Genomic DNA, 18,354 nt, shown 5'->3' on the forward strand with positions numbered 1-18,354 from the left:
TACAAATTGTTCTCTATATTTCCATTGTGGTCTGACAGTACTCTGAATAATAATGCACTCAGTGGCCGGGGCATTCCCAACTGGTTGTGGTCTCTTTCCCCACCCCTTCACTTCCCAACAGCTAAAATGGGAGGCACAGTCCACTAGTGTGCTAGGCAAAAATGAAACATATAGGATTAAGGGAAAGGCCATTGCATCAGTAAAGGTGTCAGAAAAGCACCCAGGATGTTGCAGGGATGCAACATCACACATGGAAAAGTGGCGACTGCAGTGGCCCAGACTTTGCATGCATTAGGTGTGAGCAGAGTATGTCTGTGAAGTGGTAGGAAAGAGGAGTGGTAATACAGCACAGTCATGTATTCTTTATTTCATCAATTTTATACACCGTTGTTGTTGTTTTTTAAAAAAATATCTGTGTGTATATATATTCTTCTTTTACAAAATTGTACACACATAAATCATGAAACATGACACGGCTGACAAAAAAATGGGTCATGGGGGAGGGTAAATACTAAACATATTGTTTTACAGTACATAATAATAAAGTTATTACAGTAAACCAGTTCAATGAATTCTTCAATAAATCAACTCAGAAAAAAGAACTGTAGAAGTGAGCTAATGAGCGGTGCCTGCTTATCTATGCCATATTGCAATATGCTGTAGGTATTTCTCATCCATGTATTGTTTCATTTGTATATTTAATAAAACCATACCACACAGTGTAAAAAACAGTATCGTTTTTCTCTCTCCCCTTGCCACCTTCATTTTTATTTTTTTGCAATACATTTTCCATTATGGCTTTTTGCCAGACTATTTTACACCAGTGATCAATATTCATTAATTGCAAGGTTTTCTAAGTGCTGGCTATTACTGTTCTAACACTAAATGTGTTATTAATTCCTTACTTTTTATTTGGTCCATATCTGAAGTTTATACAGTCTAAGTATATACAGTAAGTCTAAAACTGGGGTTATTGGAATTGTCTGAGCTGTAATCTGATCTCTGTAGAAGCTTCCTTCAAAAATTTGTCGACGTTTCCACCACAGATGTTTGTATGTACCTATAATTTGGCACCCTTGCCAACATAACAGAGAGCTATTGGGCTTTATATATAAGATAGATACTTCAGTGTTAAATACCATTAATGTACATTTTCCTCAATCAATCAATCAATCAATCAATCAATCATCTCCTTTATTGGCATAGAAAAAGTACATTATATACATGGATCAGAACACAACACAGTTAACGAAACACAGTAGGAGATACAGGTAGATAGCCGTGTTGGTCTACCATAGTCGAAACAAAATTTTAAAAATCCTTCAAGCAGCACCTTAGAGACCAACTAAGTTTGTTATTGGTATGAACTTTCGTGTGGTATGTCACTGGTATGAGCTTTTGTGTGCATGCACACTTCTTCAGATACGTATCTGAAGAAGTGTGCATGCACACAAAAGCTCATACCAATAACAAACATAGTTGGTCTCTAAGGTGCTACTTGAAGGATTTTTTTATTTTGTTTCGATAGTAGGAGATACTTTAGGATAAAACTTTCCAGACATCATGAGGTACAAAAATGGCTCTTAATGGTGATGTAATTTCATGGCGTCACTCAAAAATCTTGCCACAATTTTTAGTGAACGTTCCCTAATAGTTGCTGACAGAGATCTATATTGTGCTTTTGTGAGGGAAATAGTGATGTTTTAACATCTTTCAACATACTGTACTTGACAAACTAGATTTAACTTCTAAAGAACCAGTGGGAGCTGGATAAACCCTGAAAAGTGGCAATTTTAGCAATGGACTTGAATTGCATTTATAACTAGGAGCTGCATCCCTGCTTCCTCTGCTCGCCAGCCGCCCTACCTTTCCCCCACATTAACTTCCTAAAGCTTCCTCTTCCCACCCCATGCAATTACTCAGCTCACTTTTCACCTTCCCAACCCCTTATTCTGACACTGCTTCTTTTTTTTGTTTTCCAGCCCCATTTTGCTTCTGTTTTTACCTCCTCCTTTTGTACAATCCAGCATCTTCCTCGTCCCACACATTGCAACTTCTTTGCACCTTTTCCACCTTCCACCCAATTCTGAAGCTACCCTCCTCTCCTATACTGCAGACCTTTTCATGAGTAGACAAGTATAGCGCTGCACAGCAAAACAGGTTGCTGCCCTCAGTAGATTGCAATCTAAAATGTAGCACAGACGAAACAAAGGAAGGAGGTTCAATTCAAGAATTTTGCTTTCTATCTATAGACGGCACTGAAAGATTTGCTACTATTGACTGTATGACATTTAGCTGTCACAGGTAATAACCATTGATAGACCTATTTTTCTTTTTTGAATGTTTCCTTTGCCAACTGTAAATTGAGTCTAAGACTATGAAACAGCTTCAAGAAGTTAAGATTTCCTCAAAGCTTAATCTCATGGAAACAGCTTCCTCTAGTGGAGTTCTAATGTAATAAATTAGTTTTACTGAATGGTGATGGTGTATTTAACAACATGCAATATAATCAGCCATATGCTTGTTCAATGGGGTTTACTAAAATGTAAGTCCTATTATGTCAAATGGAACTTACTCCCAGGTAACTGAAAAACTATGTTAAAGAGTGAAGCAAGTGGCAAGCCATTCTCAACTATCTGGACAGTATTTTTAAATAGGGTGGGGGGGTGAAGTCAGAGCTTGTGGACAGAGCAATTTTTAAAAACCACACACAATCAGAGACAGATGTAGTCTGGCAAGAATTTTATTTGCAAAGGAATAATTGTAAGATGTCAATATGGGGAACTAGAATAGTCTATTCTTCTTGGGAAATGAGTCTGAACTGATTTAAGCTTTTTGTTATCTACATACTTGCTTGATGACCTGCATATGAGAAAGAAATAGACACCATGGGCAGGCCACAGTCTGCTAAACCATTTGGTCTAGGAAAGGAAGGCTAGACTCTGGCCTCTAGTCACCTTGATCATAAGGATCTAAGGAAGGGACTTCAGTAGTGCTTTCACTTTCTAAGCCAAATGGAGCACAACTTCCCTTAATGAGGCATTTATTATATTCAATATACATCATCCAAACTAATACTGGTTTGTTTTTAAAATAAATTTTTAATTAAATTTTCAACAGAAATAACAAAAATAAAAAACAAACAACAACCACAACCAAAGAAAAATATACACAAAAACAATATCAAATCCAAAGGGAATCTCTTGACTTTCCTCCCCCCCACCCCCGGGTTCCTTAAATTTCCTTTTCAACTGCATATCATTTCTACTTGAAATTATTTTTCTACCTCAACTTTCCTGTATTATTTCTTAAAATCCTGCCAATGTATTAACCTGTTTACAATACATTTGTAAACACATAATAAACATTTCCCATTCTTTTTTAAATTTCTTGCCATCTTGATTTCTGAGCTTTCCAGTTAGTTTTGCCATTTCAGCAAAACTAATACTGGTCAGTGGAAACAACTTGCAAGTTTACTTATGAGCTGTCATATAATGAAAAGCATCATGCTGGTCTTAATGGTCCAAACACAGCAGCTATTAAAGCACATGAAAGCACACACATGGAATAAGACCGGGCTTCAAATCCCCACTCAGCCATGAAGCTCATTGGGTGACGTTAAGCCGGCCACCATCTGTCAGCCTAGCCCAGAGCTCTCCAAACTGTGTGTTGCGGCACGTTTGTGTGTTGGCTGCAGTGTGTAGGTGTGTCGCGCAAATGCTCCCTGCATTCCTCCAGAGTCTGAAAAGAAGTTAGTATAACCTCCGGTTTGCTAGTAAAACTGAACTACTGTGTCACCAACATGAAAAGTTTGGAAAGCTCTGGCCTAGCCTACCTCACAGAGCTGTTGTAGAAGATAATCATGTATGCCACCTTGATCTCCTTGGAAGAAAGTGAGATATAATTAGTACATTATTTACACAATGGGCTGCACATGATTGGCTAATATTGGAATTCTACTGCAAGCCAATCAGGTTGTGGATTCACTTATATCTGGAGCATGATTGGGTGGTTCCTGCCAACCAATCATACTGCTGCATTGTTCTAGGACCAATCAGACTGCTGCATTCTGAATCCTATTGTTCTAGGATCAATCAGACTGCTGCAATTTGGATCCTATTGTTCTAGGACCAATCAGACTGCTGCAGTTTGGATCCTATTCAACTCAGTACATAACAATTAGAAATAAAATTAAGTAAGTACACCCTTATTCAGTGTGATGTACGTTGACACTGCTGTATGTCACGGTCAACATGGGTCAGATTTTATGTGGAGTTGGCTGCTGAATTTATCACAACTCAGCTCTCTCACATAAAAAATTGTCTAGTTTTCTTTTAAAAACCCACTATATGGTCAATAGGAAATTTTAAAACAAGAACAAAGTAGTCTCAACGTCTTTTCCTTCGCTTGACATGATACGTTGAAATTTCGCACTGAACCACTAGATGGCAGCCCACCTTTAACGATGTAACGCCAGGAAGACAGATTTTTCTACGGTTGGGAAGCCCAATTCTTTTTAAACTCTATGATCTTAGTTCCATAGATTTATATACAGTATTTTAAGAATCTTTGTAACGTATCTTTGCCTCAACAGGAGGAATACCTGGTCTAACTTTGGAAAAATCATTCTTGCAGCTTTCCTTGGAAGTGACAAATTCCCACAGATTAGAATACGAGATTTGAATCTAGGGAGTCGTGTTGTTTTTTTTTTAACTTACATTTATTTATGTATCGCGGCTGTGCTTAGACACCAGCGCGATCCCACTCACTCAGAATCAAAAAGTCGCAGACTACTAGCAGCAAAAAAAGGCACCCGTACTCCTTTTAATTGCGGTCTTGCTTTGTATGAATGGCTTAAAAATAATAATAGTCCCACCGGTGCAAATTCTAAAGCAAACGCGATCCATTGCCACGATGCTTCAAATTTAGAGAACGGTATGATTGAGAATTAAAGAAAAGCAAGATCATAGTCCGCTGTATTGAGCGTCAGGCTGGCTGAGGGACATACAAAGTTGAAGTGGAGCGGCAATAAAACTGCTAGCACATTTGCAAAGCCAAGCAGGGTCCGGGCTGCTTTCAAATTGGATGCTGAGATTCTTGCATTGCAGGGGGTTGGACAAGATGACCCTCGGACCCTCTTCCAATTCTATGACTCTGTAAGATGAGACCTGAGACTGCTGATTTTTTTTTTATTAATAATCCCAAGACAAAACGCTCGTCACATTGCAGTTGAAGCTCTAGCTACCCAAAATTATTCCTCCTCCTCTACCGCATGCATGCATGCAGCAGGAGCCGCGCGTCCCGCCGACCCGCGAGCAACTCAGAAAACTTTCCCCTCGGCGTCTTGAAACCTGAAGTGCGCATCACGCGTGTCCCTCTACATTCCGCGCACTCCGTCTCTCTGTGTGCACCAAGCCCTTATAAGGGCATTCCCTTCTCTCTATAGCTGGCGTCCCACGGGCCCGCCCTCGTTTATCTCGGAGGAAGCGGAAGTGCTTTTGTTTTGGTGGCGCTGGGCACTGTGGGAAGGCCGGTGAGGTGCGCGCGTGCGCGGGAGGCCGGACGAGAGAGAGAGGGAGAGAGAGAGGCGACCGCGGGTTACCCTGGAGAGGAGGAGGAAGAAGACGGGCGTCGGCGGCGCGGGGCTGGTCCTTCCTCCTCAGTTTGGCGGAGGCCAGATGTGCCAAGGACCGGGCGCGCGGTAGGTGCCTCCTCTCGCCCACCGCTCCGCCTGTAGCCAGTCGCCCACAGTGCGCGTGTGCTGTTGTGCGTGTGTCAGGACCGACACGTTTCCTGGGTGCGTGTCTGTGCGGGAGACGCCAGCCTGCCTTCGGGCCCGTTGTGGCACTTAGCCCACCTGCGAAAAAAGCGAATGTCCTCTGCTCAAGTTCTCTATTCTGTGCTCATCGCCCCCTTTTTTTCTCCAACAGCTTCTTTTTCTAAGCCTGCAGCCCCAGCACGACGTCGTCTGTCTTTCTTTCTTTCTTTCTTTCTTTCTTTCTTTCTTTCTTTCTTTCTTCCTTCCTTCCTTCCTTCCTTCCTTTCTTCCTTTCTTCCTTTCTTCCTTTCACCAGGCTCGTGGTGGCTCCTTTCACCTGCGCCCTCCTTTTCAGGGGCTCAGGGCACTAGGCTTCCCTGCCCTTCCTCTTCTTCCTCGGAAGAATCTTTATTTGCATCAGCCACTAGCCATAGCAATAAAATAAAATGTACTGAAGATAGAGGTAAAAACTTAACCATAGAAAATACATTTTGGGGGTTTGCATCAATAAGCCTTCCTCTGGTTTCATTCTCACAGCAGCACTGAGGCAGGCTAGGACCGTTTTCTAGTCCATGGCCAGGTGGGGGTGGATGTGAACCCAGGTCTCTCTCACTGGCCTTAGTACACCACACACTGCCTGTGTTGCATATTGTGCGGTCAGTCTTTTTGTATCGGACCTGGAACCCTTCTTGAGCACCAGCCTGAAAAGTGGGGCCTACCCGATTCATTGCCCCATTTCTTCTTCCTTGTGTTTTAGGGAGTGTGCACTGAATACTGGGAGCAAACTGGAGGTAGCTGTCACCTTCATGCTCCCAGGAGACAATCTGGCTGGCTTCTGTCGGAAACAAAATGCTGGGTTAGATAGGCTTTTTGGCCTGAGCCAGCATGACTCTCCTTACATTCTCCTGCTTTCCCCATTGACCAGCATGCAATCATATTATGTAGTTGCATAATTTAATTTTATGGTGTTAAATTAATTGTTACAGTAATTGAAAGTAGAATATATTTATTCACCTTTTACAAACAGTAAAACAGTATTAACTTGGATGACAATTTAGTAAATTCTCTTTTTATCTTAACTGTTGTAGTTAATTTCTAAGTTAGGGTTGCTGAAACTTGTTATGTTTCATACAGGTAATGCTAATGAAAATATTATCAACTTAGGCTGTAGTCCTAACCCCATTTACCTGAGAGTAAGCCCCATTTAATTCAGTAGGATTTACCTCTGAATAGACAGGGTTAGGATTGCAGTACTTGTTAGCTGGATGTATTCTCACTGTGTAACAATAGTTTGTAAATTTTGCTCTACATAGCAAATATATAGTTTACATGCTATACTTAATACTTTCCCAGAAATCATTTTATAGTAACTTTGGCTTTGAGGTGTTTGCTGCTCTTCAGTGCTTCATTAACTAAAAATAATCCTGTGTTTGGTTTAATAGGATGGAAAGTAAGACTCTTAATTCATTTGTTTCAATTTACAGATTTCTGGTTTCTGTATCCACTCGAATTCATCTCAGTTGTGATGCATCAAACAACCTGCAATGAATTTGAAGCAAAAGACTACAGCTGTTTCTCTGCATCTTCAGTTTCTCCTTCTTAAACACTTCTTCTTAGTACCCACCACACAGCTTTGCAGTTTCTCTGCTTGCAGCTGGAGCACAGAAGTGCAGTGTGATTAGGAAAGAGCATAATATTTTGTTGTGGACTCTCTATATATTGTTTTGATAAATTTTAACAGAGGACTTGTTCTTAAGCCTTTGAATGCGGCTTTCAGGAAACTGTTAAAATGATCATTTATTCTAAGAAAGGAACCACTTTCTGTCAGTGTCTAAATCACAGATAAGCCTACTATCCGTTGTATGCTTATTGTCTTTTTTTTGTAGCTATGGCAGCTGCTACAATAGTTCATGACACATCAGAAGCAGTGGAGCTTTGTGCTCCTTATGGGCTATACCTTAAGCCCATTACAAAAATGACCATCAGTGTGGCACTTCCTCAGTTAAAGCAGCCTGGGAAGTCTATTTCAAACTGGGAAGTGATGGAAAGGCTGAAAGGAATGGTGCAAACACATCAGTTCTCAACCTTGCGGATATCTAAAAGCACCATGGATTTCATCCGCTTTGAAGGAGAGGTAGAAAATAAGAGTCTGGTTAAATCCTTCCTTGCATGCCTGGATGGCAAAACTATAAAACTTAGTGGCTTTTCAGACATTTTAAAAGTCCGTGCTGCAGAATACAAAATTGACTTTCCTACTCGACATGACTGGGACTCCTTTTTTCGTGATGCAAAAGATATGAATGAAACTCTGCCAGGGGAAAGGCCAGACACTATTCATCTGGAGGGCTTGCCTTGTAAATGGTTTGCACAGAAAGACTCTGGCTCAGAAAAACCAAGTGAAGAAGTTCTTATTAAAGTGTTTAGTAAATTTGGGGAAATACGGAATGTGGACATACCCATGTTGGACCCATATAGGGAAGAAATGACTGGCAGAAATTTTCATACCTTCAGTTTTGGAGGCCATTTGAATTTTGAAGCTTATGTTCAGTATGAGGAATATGCAGGTTTCATCAAGGCTATGAACGCTTTACGAGGGATGAAGCTGATGTACAAAGGTGAAGATGGCAAAGCAGTGGCTTGTAACTTAAAGGTGAGATACTGTTGAGCTGTTCCTAGTAGAAAATTCTTCAAAGAAACATTGCATGTTCTTTTCCTTTATATTTTGATGAGCTGGTGCTTAAGTTACCAGTTTTAGGTGCATGCACCCCATAAGTGAACCTTTAGAGGTATTTATTTTAAACATTTGTATGCCACCTTTCCACAAATGGTACCCAAAGCGTTGCCCAACTAAATGGTGTGGGGAGTGTAACTTTGAATATGACAGAAGAAGCAACTCGCAAAGAAAATGTCACAAATTATAGTAACTGTTAAGTATGAATTGGGGAATGTGCTGTCACTAGTTCTTAACAAGATATAGGCATACAGTTTATGAATTGTAATGATGTAGCAGACGTCTGAAAGACTAAATATATAGAGCAGCTGCCAGTGCAGCTTCTCTTTGTGCAGCAGAAATCCATTTGCACAAAAGTGCTTCTGGTTTTCTTATTTCTCCTTCAGCAGCATCCCTGCCCCCCTCAAAAAAGTAAAAATAATAAATCTGCTCCAGTAGTGGGAGGATAGGAAGGGAAGCCCTGTTTCCTGTGTGGATGCCCGCTTACCCTACATTTGATCTCACCCATAGTCTCTTTTAAGTCAGATGATATCAAAAAATACATTAAAAGAATATCCAGTCTTTTTCTAAACCTGAGTACTTTGTGGCATCCTAAATTGCCTTTTGCGTTGCTTCCTGTGCTTCATTCTGTGCTTACTTTATTGAAGTATGTTCCTAGGCCCTATCGAAGCATGCTGTTTCACACACTAGAGAGAGTGGGAACATGTTGCCTAGCTGCTTCTCCATTATATTCTAGTGTTCACCTTCTAGTGCTCACCTGTGCCTACCCTTGTTCCCCGTCAACGTAGGGATGGAAATATCTATAGCAGGGAGCTTGCTGCATTCATAGAGGTTCCCTATGGGATTGAAACTCTGCATGATTCTAAATTGCACATGCATCTCATGAGTAAAGCAAGCTCCCCGCTGCACATATTCACCATCCAGGGAAGTAGAAGGGCATGGAGCCTGGTATGGGGACATTATGGGGGCTGGACCAACTGCTGTGTCTCCAGTCTCCCTTATATTATTCTAATTGCTTTGGGGAATTGAACACCCAAATAGGGCTCTGCTACATGTGGGAACAGAGAGTAGGAGTGACATAAGAAAATATGCTAAAGTTGTCTTGTGAGAGACTGATGGTTGGGCATTTCATACACTATATCATGCAATTCCCAATTTAAAATGAAAGTTATTTTGCCAATTCATGTAATCATGAATTTTTTCCCCTTCATGTAATCATAACACTGAAAAGAAGAGCAATTGTTCTGGCATTATTCATGTTTATCTTTCCAGCTGATTTTTTTTTAATAGTATATAATTCCCTGTTTAATATGTTCTGTTAAAGAATAGAGTGAACTCTATGTGAAATTAGAGTTTGCATTTAGAAATAACAGTATTTATCTAGTCAGCAGATACTCAGTTTAACTAGAAAGGCATGTGGGTAAGTTAGTGGTTTTAACAGTATGAGTGGGCATCTAGGAAAATGGTTGGATCAGCCCCTCAATTACTGGGAATTCGCTGTTATCTGCATTGCAATATGGTTTCAGGCGTGCAACCTTTGTGTTCCTTTTGAATGCAGTGCATTGAATGCAGTCCTATGTGAGCAGAGATTTGCCATTCATTTTGATAATGATGCATCCAACATTGGAATCTTTCAGTGTTCTCATTTTATGGATGGATTAATTGGATTGTATTTACATACCACCTAGTCAATAATGTCCTCTGGGCAGCCCTTTTCCTTGTTCTTCCTAAGGACAAGTAAACACTAGGAAGCCTGTCATTTACTGTTCAAAAATCTTGCAAGGCTTTTTTGATAATTACTTAAGGAGGCATACTGCGGCAAAATATGAGAACCACTGTCGTTCAGGACTATTAAAGGTTAAGAATAAATATCCTTAACTGTGATAATATACATTAAGTTAGTGACTACTAATGTGGACAGACCTGATGTGGCTTAGTTTTCAACCTTCTGTAACCGGTAACCACAAGTGTTCCATTCTAAAATGCACAATGAAATCAAATGGAACACTTAAAAATCTGTCAGTGTACTTTAATGTGAATACTTTTTGTTCTGTGTCTGTAAAAGGTTTCATTTGATTCAACAAAACACCTGAGTGATGCTTCAATTAAGAAACGTCAGCTTGAAAGGCAGAAGCTCCAAGAGCTTGAAAAACAGAGAGAAGAACAAAAACGTAAAGAAAAAGAAGCTGAAGAAAGACAAAAAGAGGAGGAAAGGTACGCTTCCTTCCTAAGAAATAACAAACTCTGTTAATGTTTTTGTACTTGTAAAATGCAACATAGTTATTTCTGTTCTTATATTTTGGGCTGTTTACTACTCAGATGTTTTGAATATTGTAAACCATTTGTATTTTGCTTTATGTAAATGTTTACATTAAGAAGCCATAAATTGGGGTGTGTGATACAACCTTTTGGAAAATGCTACTATTCATCTAGAAAGCACAACAATAGACTGTTCACTGTTGCTTCTGACAGTAAAATCAATCTAAGAAAATAACAGTTTCTGAACAAGGCCTTTTCCACTTTCAGCTAATTAAGCTTAACACACTTGATCCTGTTAATATGTGTCTTTAGTTAAGCTGCTGTAGGTCTACTGTGGAGTAGCCAACGTGGTGATCTCAAGATGATGTTGGGCTACAACGCCCTTCGGCTCCAGCCAGCATGGCTAGTAGTTTGGGATGACAAGGGTTTATAGCTCCACAAAATCTGGAGTGACCATGTTGGCTACCCCTGGTCTAGTCCAATCTGTTTAAAGCTTCTGATAGAACACCAAGCTGCAGTCTTTGATGAAATTACTTCAGAGCAGTTTCACTGACACTGCACTCTTGTGAATGGTTACTCTATACATTTCTCTTGAGCATCTAATTTATCAAAGTGTTACTGAGCATGTTACGAATAAGGCTGGTATATTTTGTTGGGTTGTGGGTGGAGATAATTAATATGCCACCAAACATGTTTAATTCCATGATTCTAGACCAGTGTTTCCCAACCTTGGGCCTCCAGCTGTTTTTGGACTACAACTCCCACCATCCCTAGCTAGCAAGACCAGTGGTCAGGGATGATGGGAATTGTAGTTCAAAAACAGCTGGAGGCCCAAGGTTGGGAAACACTGTTCTAGACCATGGGGTGATACCATTTAGACATACTCAAAGGACGCCCATTGAAATAAAGTCCACTGATTTCAGTGGTTCTGTTTTGAATATGGATAGCATAAAATGGCTTTCAGTAGCTCTTTGATACTCTTGGCAGTGTTCTATTGCAATAATAATAATAAATGATAATAAATCTTTATTGTCACTACACCACCTGTGTGCAGTGAAATTAAATGAGCGTCCCCCCCTCCCATACACTCAATCTGGTTCGCACTCTGTGTGCTTGTCGGAAGTCAATTGCACCACTATTTTTTTCCATGCAGCAGCCCAACAGCCCACGGATAAAAACTGTTCTTTAACCTGTTGGTACGGCTGACTATACTTCTGTGTCTCCTGCCTGAAGGTGCTGGCCGGGGTGTGAGTCATCCCTAAGAATTTTCCTCACTCTCCTGAGGCAGCAGTTTCCTGCGATGTCATCTAGCAAACTCAGGGGACAGCCCAGGATGTCATGTGCTGTATTCGCCACCCTCTGTAGGGACTTCCTGTCCGTGGCTGTCAAACCAATGCCATGGCTGTCAAACCAACGTACCACACTGTAGTACAGTATGAAAGGACACTTTCTATTGTGGACTGGTAGAAGAAGATCATCAGTTTTTGTTTGACATTTTTCTTTCGCAAGACCCTGAGGAAATAGAGTCTCTGTTGGGCCTTCCTAACCACCTGGGTTGTATTGATTTTCCAAGTGAGGTCCTCACTAAGGTAGACTCCCAGGAATTTAAAGGAAGAGACTATCTCCACACAGCGTGCCCCCCCCAATATACAATGAGGCTAGTTCCCCTCTCTTCCTCCAAAAGTCCAACACCATCTCCTTTGTCTTACTGATATTTAGGTGCAAGTTGTTCTCTAGGCACCGTGTTGAGACTTTTTGAACCTCCCTATACACTGATTCATCTCCACCTGTAATTAGACCCATTATGGTGTTATTATCTGCAAACTTAATAATTACAGTAGATGGATCGGATGAGATACAGTCATATATACAATGAGTACAGGTAGGGACTCAGCACGCATCCCTGTGGGGTGCCAGTGCTGAGCTTCAGAGAGGTAGATGTAACAGGCCCAATCCTCTATTTGTGTGTGATCCCTCAAAAAGTCTTTAATCCAATCACAGATGGTAGAAGAAAGTTCCAGGTCCCTCAGTTTTTTAATAAGAATGTCCAGAAGGATGGTATTAAAAGCCGAGCTATAATCAATAAACAGCATTCTGACATAATTCTACAGTCTCTCCAGATGACTCACTACAAGGGGAAAAGCTGTGGCTATGGTATCATCTGTTGACCTATTTCTCCAATAAGCGAACTGGTGTTCATCAAAATCCGGTGGAAAACATGTCCTAAGATGTTGAAGAACCAATCTCTCAAAGCATTTCATCACTACAGATGTTAATAGCACAGCTCTTGCAGACTGATGGCTTTAGCTGCATAAATTACACCCAAACATATTGATGCAGAGCTAGCTTTATGCCAGATAGAAGGCATGGCATCTATCCACAGCATATCAGAATGTGAGCAGTTCTTCTCACACCTTGCATTACCACCTTCCTGGTGAAAACAGGTGTTTTAATAGCCAATTCTGTTAATGTGTATTAGACTTAACAAATTCATGGTGATTCATGGTGTTCTTGATACCACGTTCTGATCCATCAAATGATCAAAATAGTATCAGTTTTGTTTTACCTTCTTGTTGTGGCTTGGGAAAATATTTAGAAATGTTGCTTTGTGCTCAATATGGCTTTGTTTCTTACTTCTGTTTTGTAAGACTTCAATCCTTAACTTGGAGCAGTCCTTTGAAATTGGTGAGGTTTAACCTCCAAATGAATTTGAAGCTGTTAGTAGTAGTTTTGTTTGTTTGTTTGAAGAATTCTTTAAAACCCTTTAAAATTGTACCTATTGCGACTAACTGCAATCTTTATCCTTAGGAAACAGAAAGAACTTGAGGAATTGGAGAGAGAGAGAAAGAGAGAAGAGAAATTGCGCAAAAGAGAGCAGAAACAGAAGGATCGTGAAATTCGTAGAAACAAAAAGCGGCTTGAAAAAATACAAGCTGAAGAGCAAAAAAAACTACAAGAGAAAATAAAGCTTGAGGAGAGGAAGCTTCTCTTAGCTCAGAGAAACCTTCAGTCTATTCGATTAATTGCTGAACTGCTGAGCAGAGCGAAGGTAACTGTTTTTTTTATTTTTAGGGTTTGGTGTGCATGGGAAAGCAGTAAAAAAAACCCAAGCACCTTATAAGTGAGGATTTGATAAATTACACACACACACACGGATTTCTTCTCTCTATTTTATAATGATGCCTCTTCAGTTACTCCATTTTAAATATTGCTCATAGCACCTTGCTGTTAGCATTGTATTTTGGCTAGGCCCAACCCTGTCTTCACTCTTCTTTCCTGTTTGAAGGACAAATAGGCTACATCATAAAGCTGAACCAGTGTGTGATGCAATCTGTGCAAACGGGACAAAAACCTGTACAGTGGTACCTCTGGTTATGTACTTAATTTGTTCCGGAGGTCTGTTCTTAACCTGAAACTGTTCTTAACCTGAAGCACCACTTTAGCTAATGGGGCCTCCTGCTGCCGTTGCGCCGCCACTGCATGATTTCTGTTCTCATCCTGAAGCAAAGCACTTAACCCGAGGTACTATTTCTGGGTTAGCGGAGTCTGTAACCTGAAGCGTATGTAACCTGAAGCGTATGTAACCCGAGGTACCACTTTATCCAGGAAGCATGCATAAGACCTGGGAGTTGGGCATCAAGGGTCTCCCTTTATCCTGTGCCATTACCTGAGTTTCTCCAGTAAGGGATCATTGACCAGCCTTGGGATAGTCATGAAGCTTGCCGCATCAAAGGCCTTTCTGAGTTCATAAGAATGCAGTTGTTGCATTTGAGGAGTGAAGGTTGTTATGTGTTTGTATCAAGGACCTTTTCATGTATAGCATGTGCTCATTTGCAAGGTTTAGGACACTGATTTTGCTGGTGTGGCACAAATAACAATTTGTCAGCTTCATGAGATCACTCTGCTTACAAATTTAGTTAGGACCTGAATAGTAATTTACAGAGACTTAAAATCCTAGGAAAATCTAGCAATCCATTCAAGGAGAATAAAAAAAAACTAAAATAAAGTTCCGACTTTCCTTAATCTCAAGCCTTTCTTAAATCTTAAAGTCTTCATGTCACCAAGTTGACAACAGTGCAAAATTATTTGTTGCAAAAGTTGATCAGTATAAAGTAGAGTTTATCTTTTGGTCCTTATGAGCTTCTTTGTTGGGTTGTTCAGACTTGTTTCCTAGGAACTGATTTGCTTTTAACCTATTTCAGAAAGGCTGCTGGATTGCATTAGCAATTTAAGAATGAGAAGCAGGAAATCTGCTACAGTTCTGTCCTTTAGTGTGTTGGTGAGTGTTGAGATGGGCAATTCTTTTTGGCCCTGAGAGTTGCATTTGGTGGGTGGAGAGCACACACACTCACATGCAAGCTCACAAACCTTTTTTTCAGCGAACCCAGTGGGTACACACACCCATTGTCCATGAATTCTCAGCTCCTCCCAGTGCCAGTCAGCTGAGCAGCAGGAGAGATGAGGCACATGATAGGCAGAGGTCCTATCACATGCCTCCCCCTTCTCCAGTTCATTGGCTTGGGCAACGTGCTCCTCCAGCTCATCAGACAGCTGTTTGGCAGGTTGAGGAAAGCACTATTGCAATAGGCGGTAAAGCGAATGGTGGAGGGAGCCCTTTCTACCTATGTAAATTGTGTTCCCTGCATATATCTGTTTGTTGGGCTGATGGGGCGTATTGAGTTGGGCTGTAGGGAAGGTCTCTGTGGGATGCAGCTTGCCTACTTGTGGTCTGCATAGTTCCCTTTTTGGGGAATAGTTTCCCTTCTAACAGTTCTCTGAAGTTGTTCAAGGTTGACCCTGCCATGGAACGAGTGTATTTGATACAGAACTAAGGGAAATCTCTTCTCTCTATATTCTTAGGCAATAAAGCTTATGGAACAGGAGCACAACGAGGAAAAAATCCGCCTTCAGCACTTGGAAGAAAGGAGAAGGCTGCAAGAAGCTGAACTCCGACGGGTAGAGGAAGAAAAAGAGAGAGCTCTTGGACTGCAGAGAAAAGAAAGAGAGTTGAGGGAGAAACTGTTGAGCAATCTCATGAATAAGAAGGTAGAAGAAACCCATCTGAAGAAGAGTGAAGTTAATGCACTGCAGCCTATGCCTTTGAAAGTGCTGGTGGGTGTTCCCCATTCTGTTGCATCTACTTCCATTCAGTCTCCTTTAGCCAAACCGATGCAGCTCTGTCCTAGCAGCATAAAGGCTAATGAAAGTGTGAGCAGTCAGCCAAAGTACTTAAATGGAAGCCTGCATGAGGATATTCTCATCAAAGACACTAAGATTAATGTCAGTAGCAGGGACACCGTTTCTGATGAAAGTAGTTCAGGTGTCCTTTCATGCATTCCTACAAATCAGCAACAGAAGACCACGCCAGACCGTGAGCAGAACACCTGCAAGAAAGACTTGCTGTCTGAGCAAGGCAAATGCAATAGGGAGCCGAGCAAGGGGAAGACTCGCTTGTGCAGAGACATGGGCAACCATCATAGCAAGGATAAGACTGAAAAAAGCAGGCACAGAAGAGACTTAAGTAGCGATGATGAAAAATGTAGGAAAGAAAGGCGCCTCCATAAGAAATACTCTGCGAAAGGGAGCAGTCCTGGCCTGAGGAGCTTAAGTCGGGAATATGCACGGCACAGGCGATCCTTAAGCAGAGACAGGAAGGAAGATAAAAGAGGGCGCAGTCATGGCCACAAGAGCACAAGCAAGAAACAAAAGCACCGGAAGAGATCTTTGAGCAACCAAAGAAGCACTTGGAGTAGGTAATGAAGGACTTGGCCTTTTGTAAGGGCTATCTCAGAAAGGACTGTAGTGGAGCTCTCATTATTCGGTCCAGGGAGGAAAAGAAAACTGATTGGGACTTCTTTTTTTTACTTGAATTTAGTTTATGGAGTCCAATACATATAGCTGCGCTTTTCAGAAATATTTTGGGGGCTTCTTTTATCTGTCAGCAATGTGTTGGCTTTCTACAGTGCTATAAATTCTGATCATTCTTGCTCACGCTTTTTCTGTGATAACCTGCCTAATTAGGCATTCAGCATTTCACTTCATTTTAAAAATTCTTGGGTCCTTTTTCATTTCTAATGATTGCAGCCACAGCAATCTTTTGTTTAGAGACTGGCATGTGTATGTTTCTAAAAGGAAATGTAAACTTGACACGTTGACCTACTTGATTCACAGGGAATAAGTAATTCCATCCAGGATTTTTGCTATCTTAATTGGTGCTAGATGCAACCATATTTTTTATACACTGCTGTGATGCCTTCTTTGCTATTATGACAATTGCAAACTTGATAGATTGTTACAGGGCCCGAATAGACATTGTGTTTGCTACTTTAAACATTTTGTTCCATTTTGAAGGAAATATGCCAGGGTTTTGGAGCCTTTGGAAAGCAGATACACAGGCTGCTGTAGTTTTAGTCTTCACATTTGACCTTTTCTTTGTTCAAACCATTGGTTGAAATATTCTTCTACATGCAATTTCACAGGTGTCTATTTTGAAAGAGGGGCCTTCCTGCTAAATTATTTTTATGTGCTACGTTCAGGTTCAGAGTTGTACTTTCTCTTAAGTAACTTTTTAAATAATATCTTTGCTTCTGAAAATGAAGCTCGGGAATTTCCCCAAAATATTAACGTTGCAGTGCAAAACCAGCTTTTTACCATCTAATGGTAAAACCACAGAAGCCATTGCCAGTGAACCCAAATTACTGTTTCGTATTTCGGTACATTAAAAGATATATACACCATTAAATAGGAATTGGTTTGTCTTTTGTTTTAATAACTGATTATGCAGAGTCCTTAACATAAAGTGGTTCTATTTTAAAGCTACTTCTCTTTTACAAGATAATTTCATTTTTATCTGCTATTTTGCTCTTCCCAGAAGCAGGAACATTCCCGCTGTTCTTTCACATTGATGAAGATTTTTGTTTTATTTCCTGCACAATAACTTTTTCTGTGAGGTCACATTTGACCTTTGGCATAATACTAGAAATCTCCTTTTTGTTTCTGTATTTACAACAATGCCTTGATCTTATTGTATATAATATTTAATACTTTCCGTGGCATTTCAGTTTAATGTAGCTGTATCTACATGGAAGCATGATCTGACCTAAACTGTGGGGTCAAAGGATTTCAGATATTATTTGCTCACGTTTTCTTTCTTTGCATCCAGAATTTCACAAATTTGAAAGCTTGGGGGACAGGACCTCAAATGCCCTGTTTCTGTGTGAAGCTGTTCATCCTACACATAGCGCTTTGCCATAGTTTCCTTTTTGCAACCATGTTAGCTGTTGTACAGCAAGATCCCCTGACTCTTGTGAGTGGTTGTTTAGGGGCACATGGGCTGCAGTGGTAAGAGCAGGCTAGGGAAGTCCTGCTATCTGCCCAGAAGCCACCTCATAGTCTTCTGGAGTCTGTGGTCAAGTTTGCACTTGAACAGGAAGTACTCCAGAGTTCCATGTGTGCCCCTTGATGGTGGATAATAGGTAGCGTAATGCTTCAGTCAAATTTTCTAGCCATGCTTGCGTTTGAGAACATCTGTGCACCTGCATATCCAAAATGAGATCAAGCACTGCTGACAGTGTTCCACATACTTTCTGGTTTCTGTGCTATGAAC

At 40.7% G+C, this 18,354-nt stretch overlaps 1 protein-coding gene across 1 annotated transcript; it reads left to right on the forward strand.

Annotated features, from left to right (window-relative positions):
• Positions 1 to 5,499: 5,499 nt before the first annotated feature.
• On the forward strand, positions 5,500 to 17,490 carry AKAP17A (A-kinase anchoring protein 17A). The gene is made up of 5 exons (XM_083501933.1): positions 5,500 to 5,701; positions 7,243 to 8,408; positions 10,555 to 10,703; positions 13,557 to 13,797; positions 15,609 to 17,490. The coding sequence occupies exons 2-5, from the start codon at positions 7,647 to 7,649 to the stop codon at positions 16,503 to 16,505; spliced, it is 2,049 nt and encodes a 682-aa protein (XP_083358059.1). The 5' UTR covers positions 5,500 to 5,701; positions 7,243 to 7,646; the 3' UTR covers positions 16,506 to 17,490.
• The last annotated feature ends 864 nt before the right edge of the window (positions 17,491 to 18,354 follow it).

This window comes from Podarcis liolepis, assembly GCF_965112155.1.
Source record: "Podarcis liolepis genome assembly, chromosome: 4".
In the NCBI taxonomy this organism is placed as follows: Eukaryota; Metazoa; Chordata; class Lepidosauria; order Squamata; family Lacertidae; genus Podarcis; species Podarcis liolepis.

Bases quoted from the DNA above. Each gene is read 5' to 3' on its own strand.
- AKAP17A (XM_083501933.1), top strand. From the start codon at position 7,647: ATGGCAGCTGCTACAATAGTTCATGACACATCAGAAGCAGTGGAGCTT. The intron at 8,409-10,554 runs GTGAGATACTGT...TGTCTGTAAAAG, and splicing joins CAGTGGCTTGTAACTTAAAG to GTTTCATTTGATTCAACAAA. The intron at 13,798-15,608 runs GTAACTGTTTTT...CTATATTCTTAG, and splicing joins AACTGCTGAGCAGAGCGAAG to GCAATAAAGCTTATGGAACA.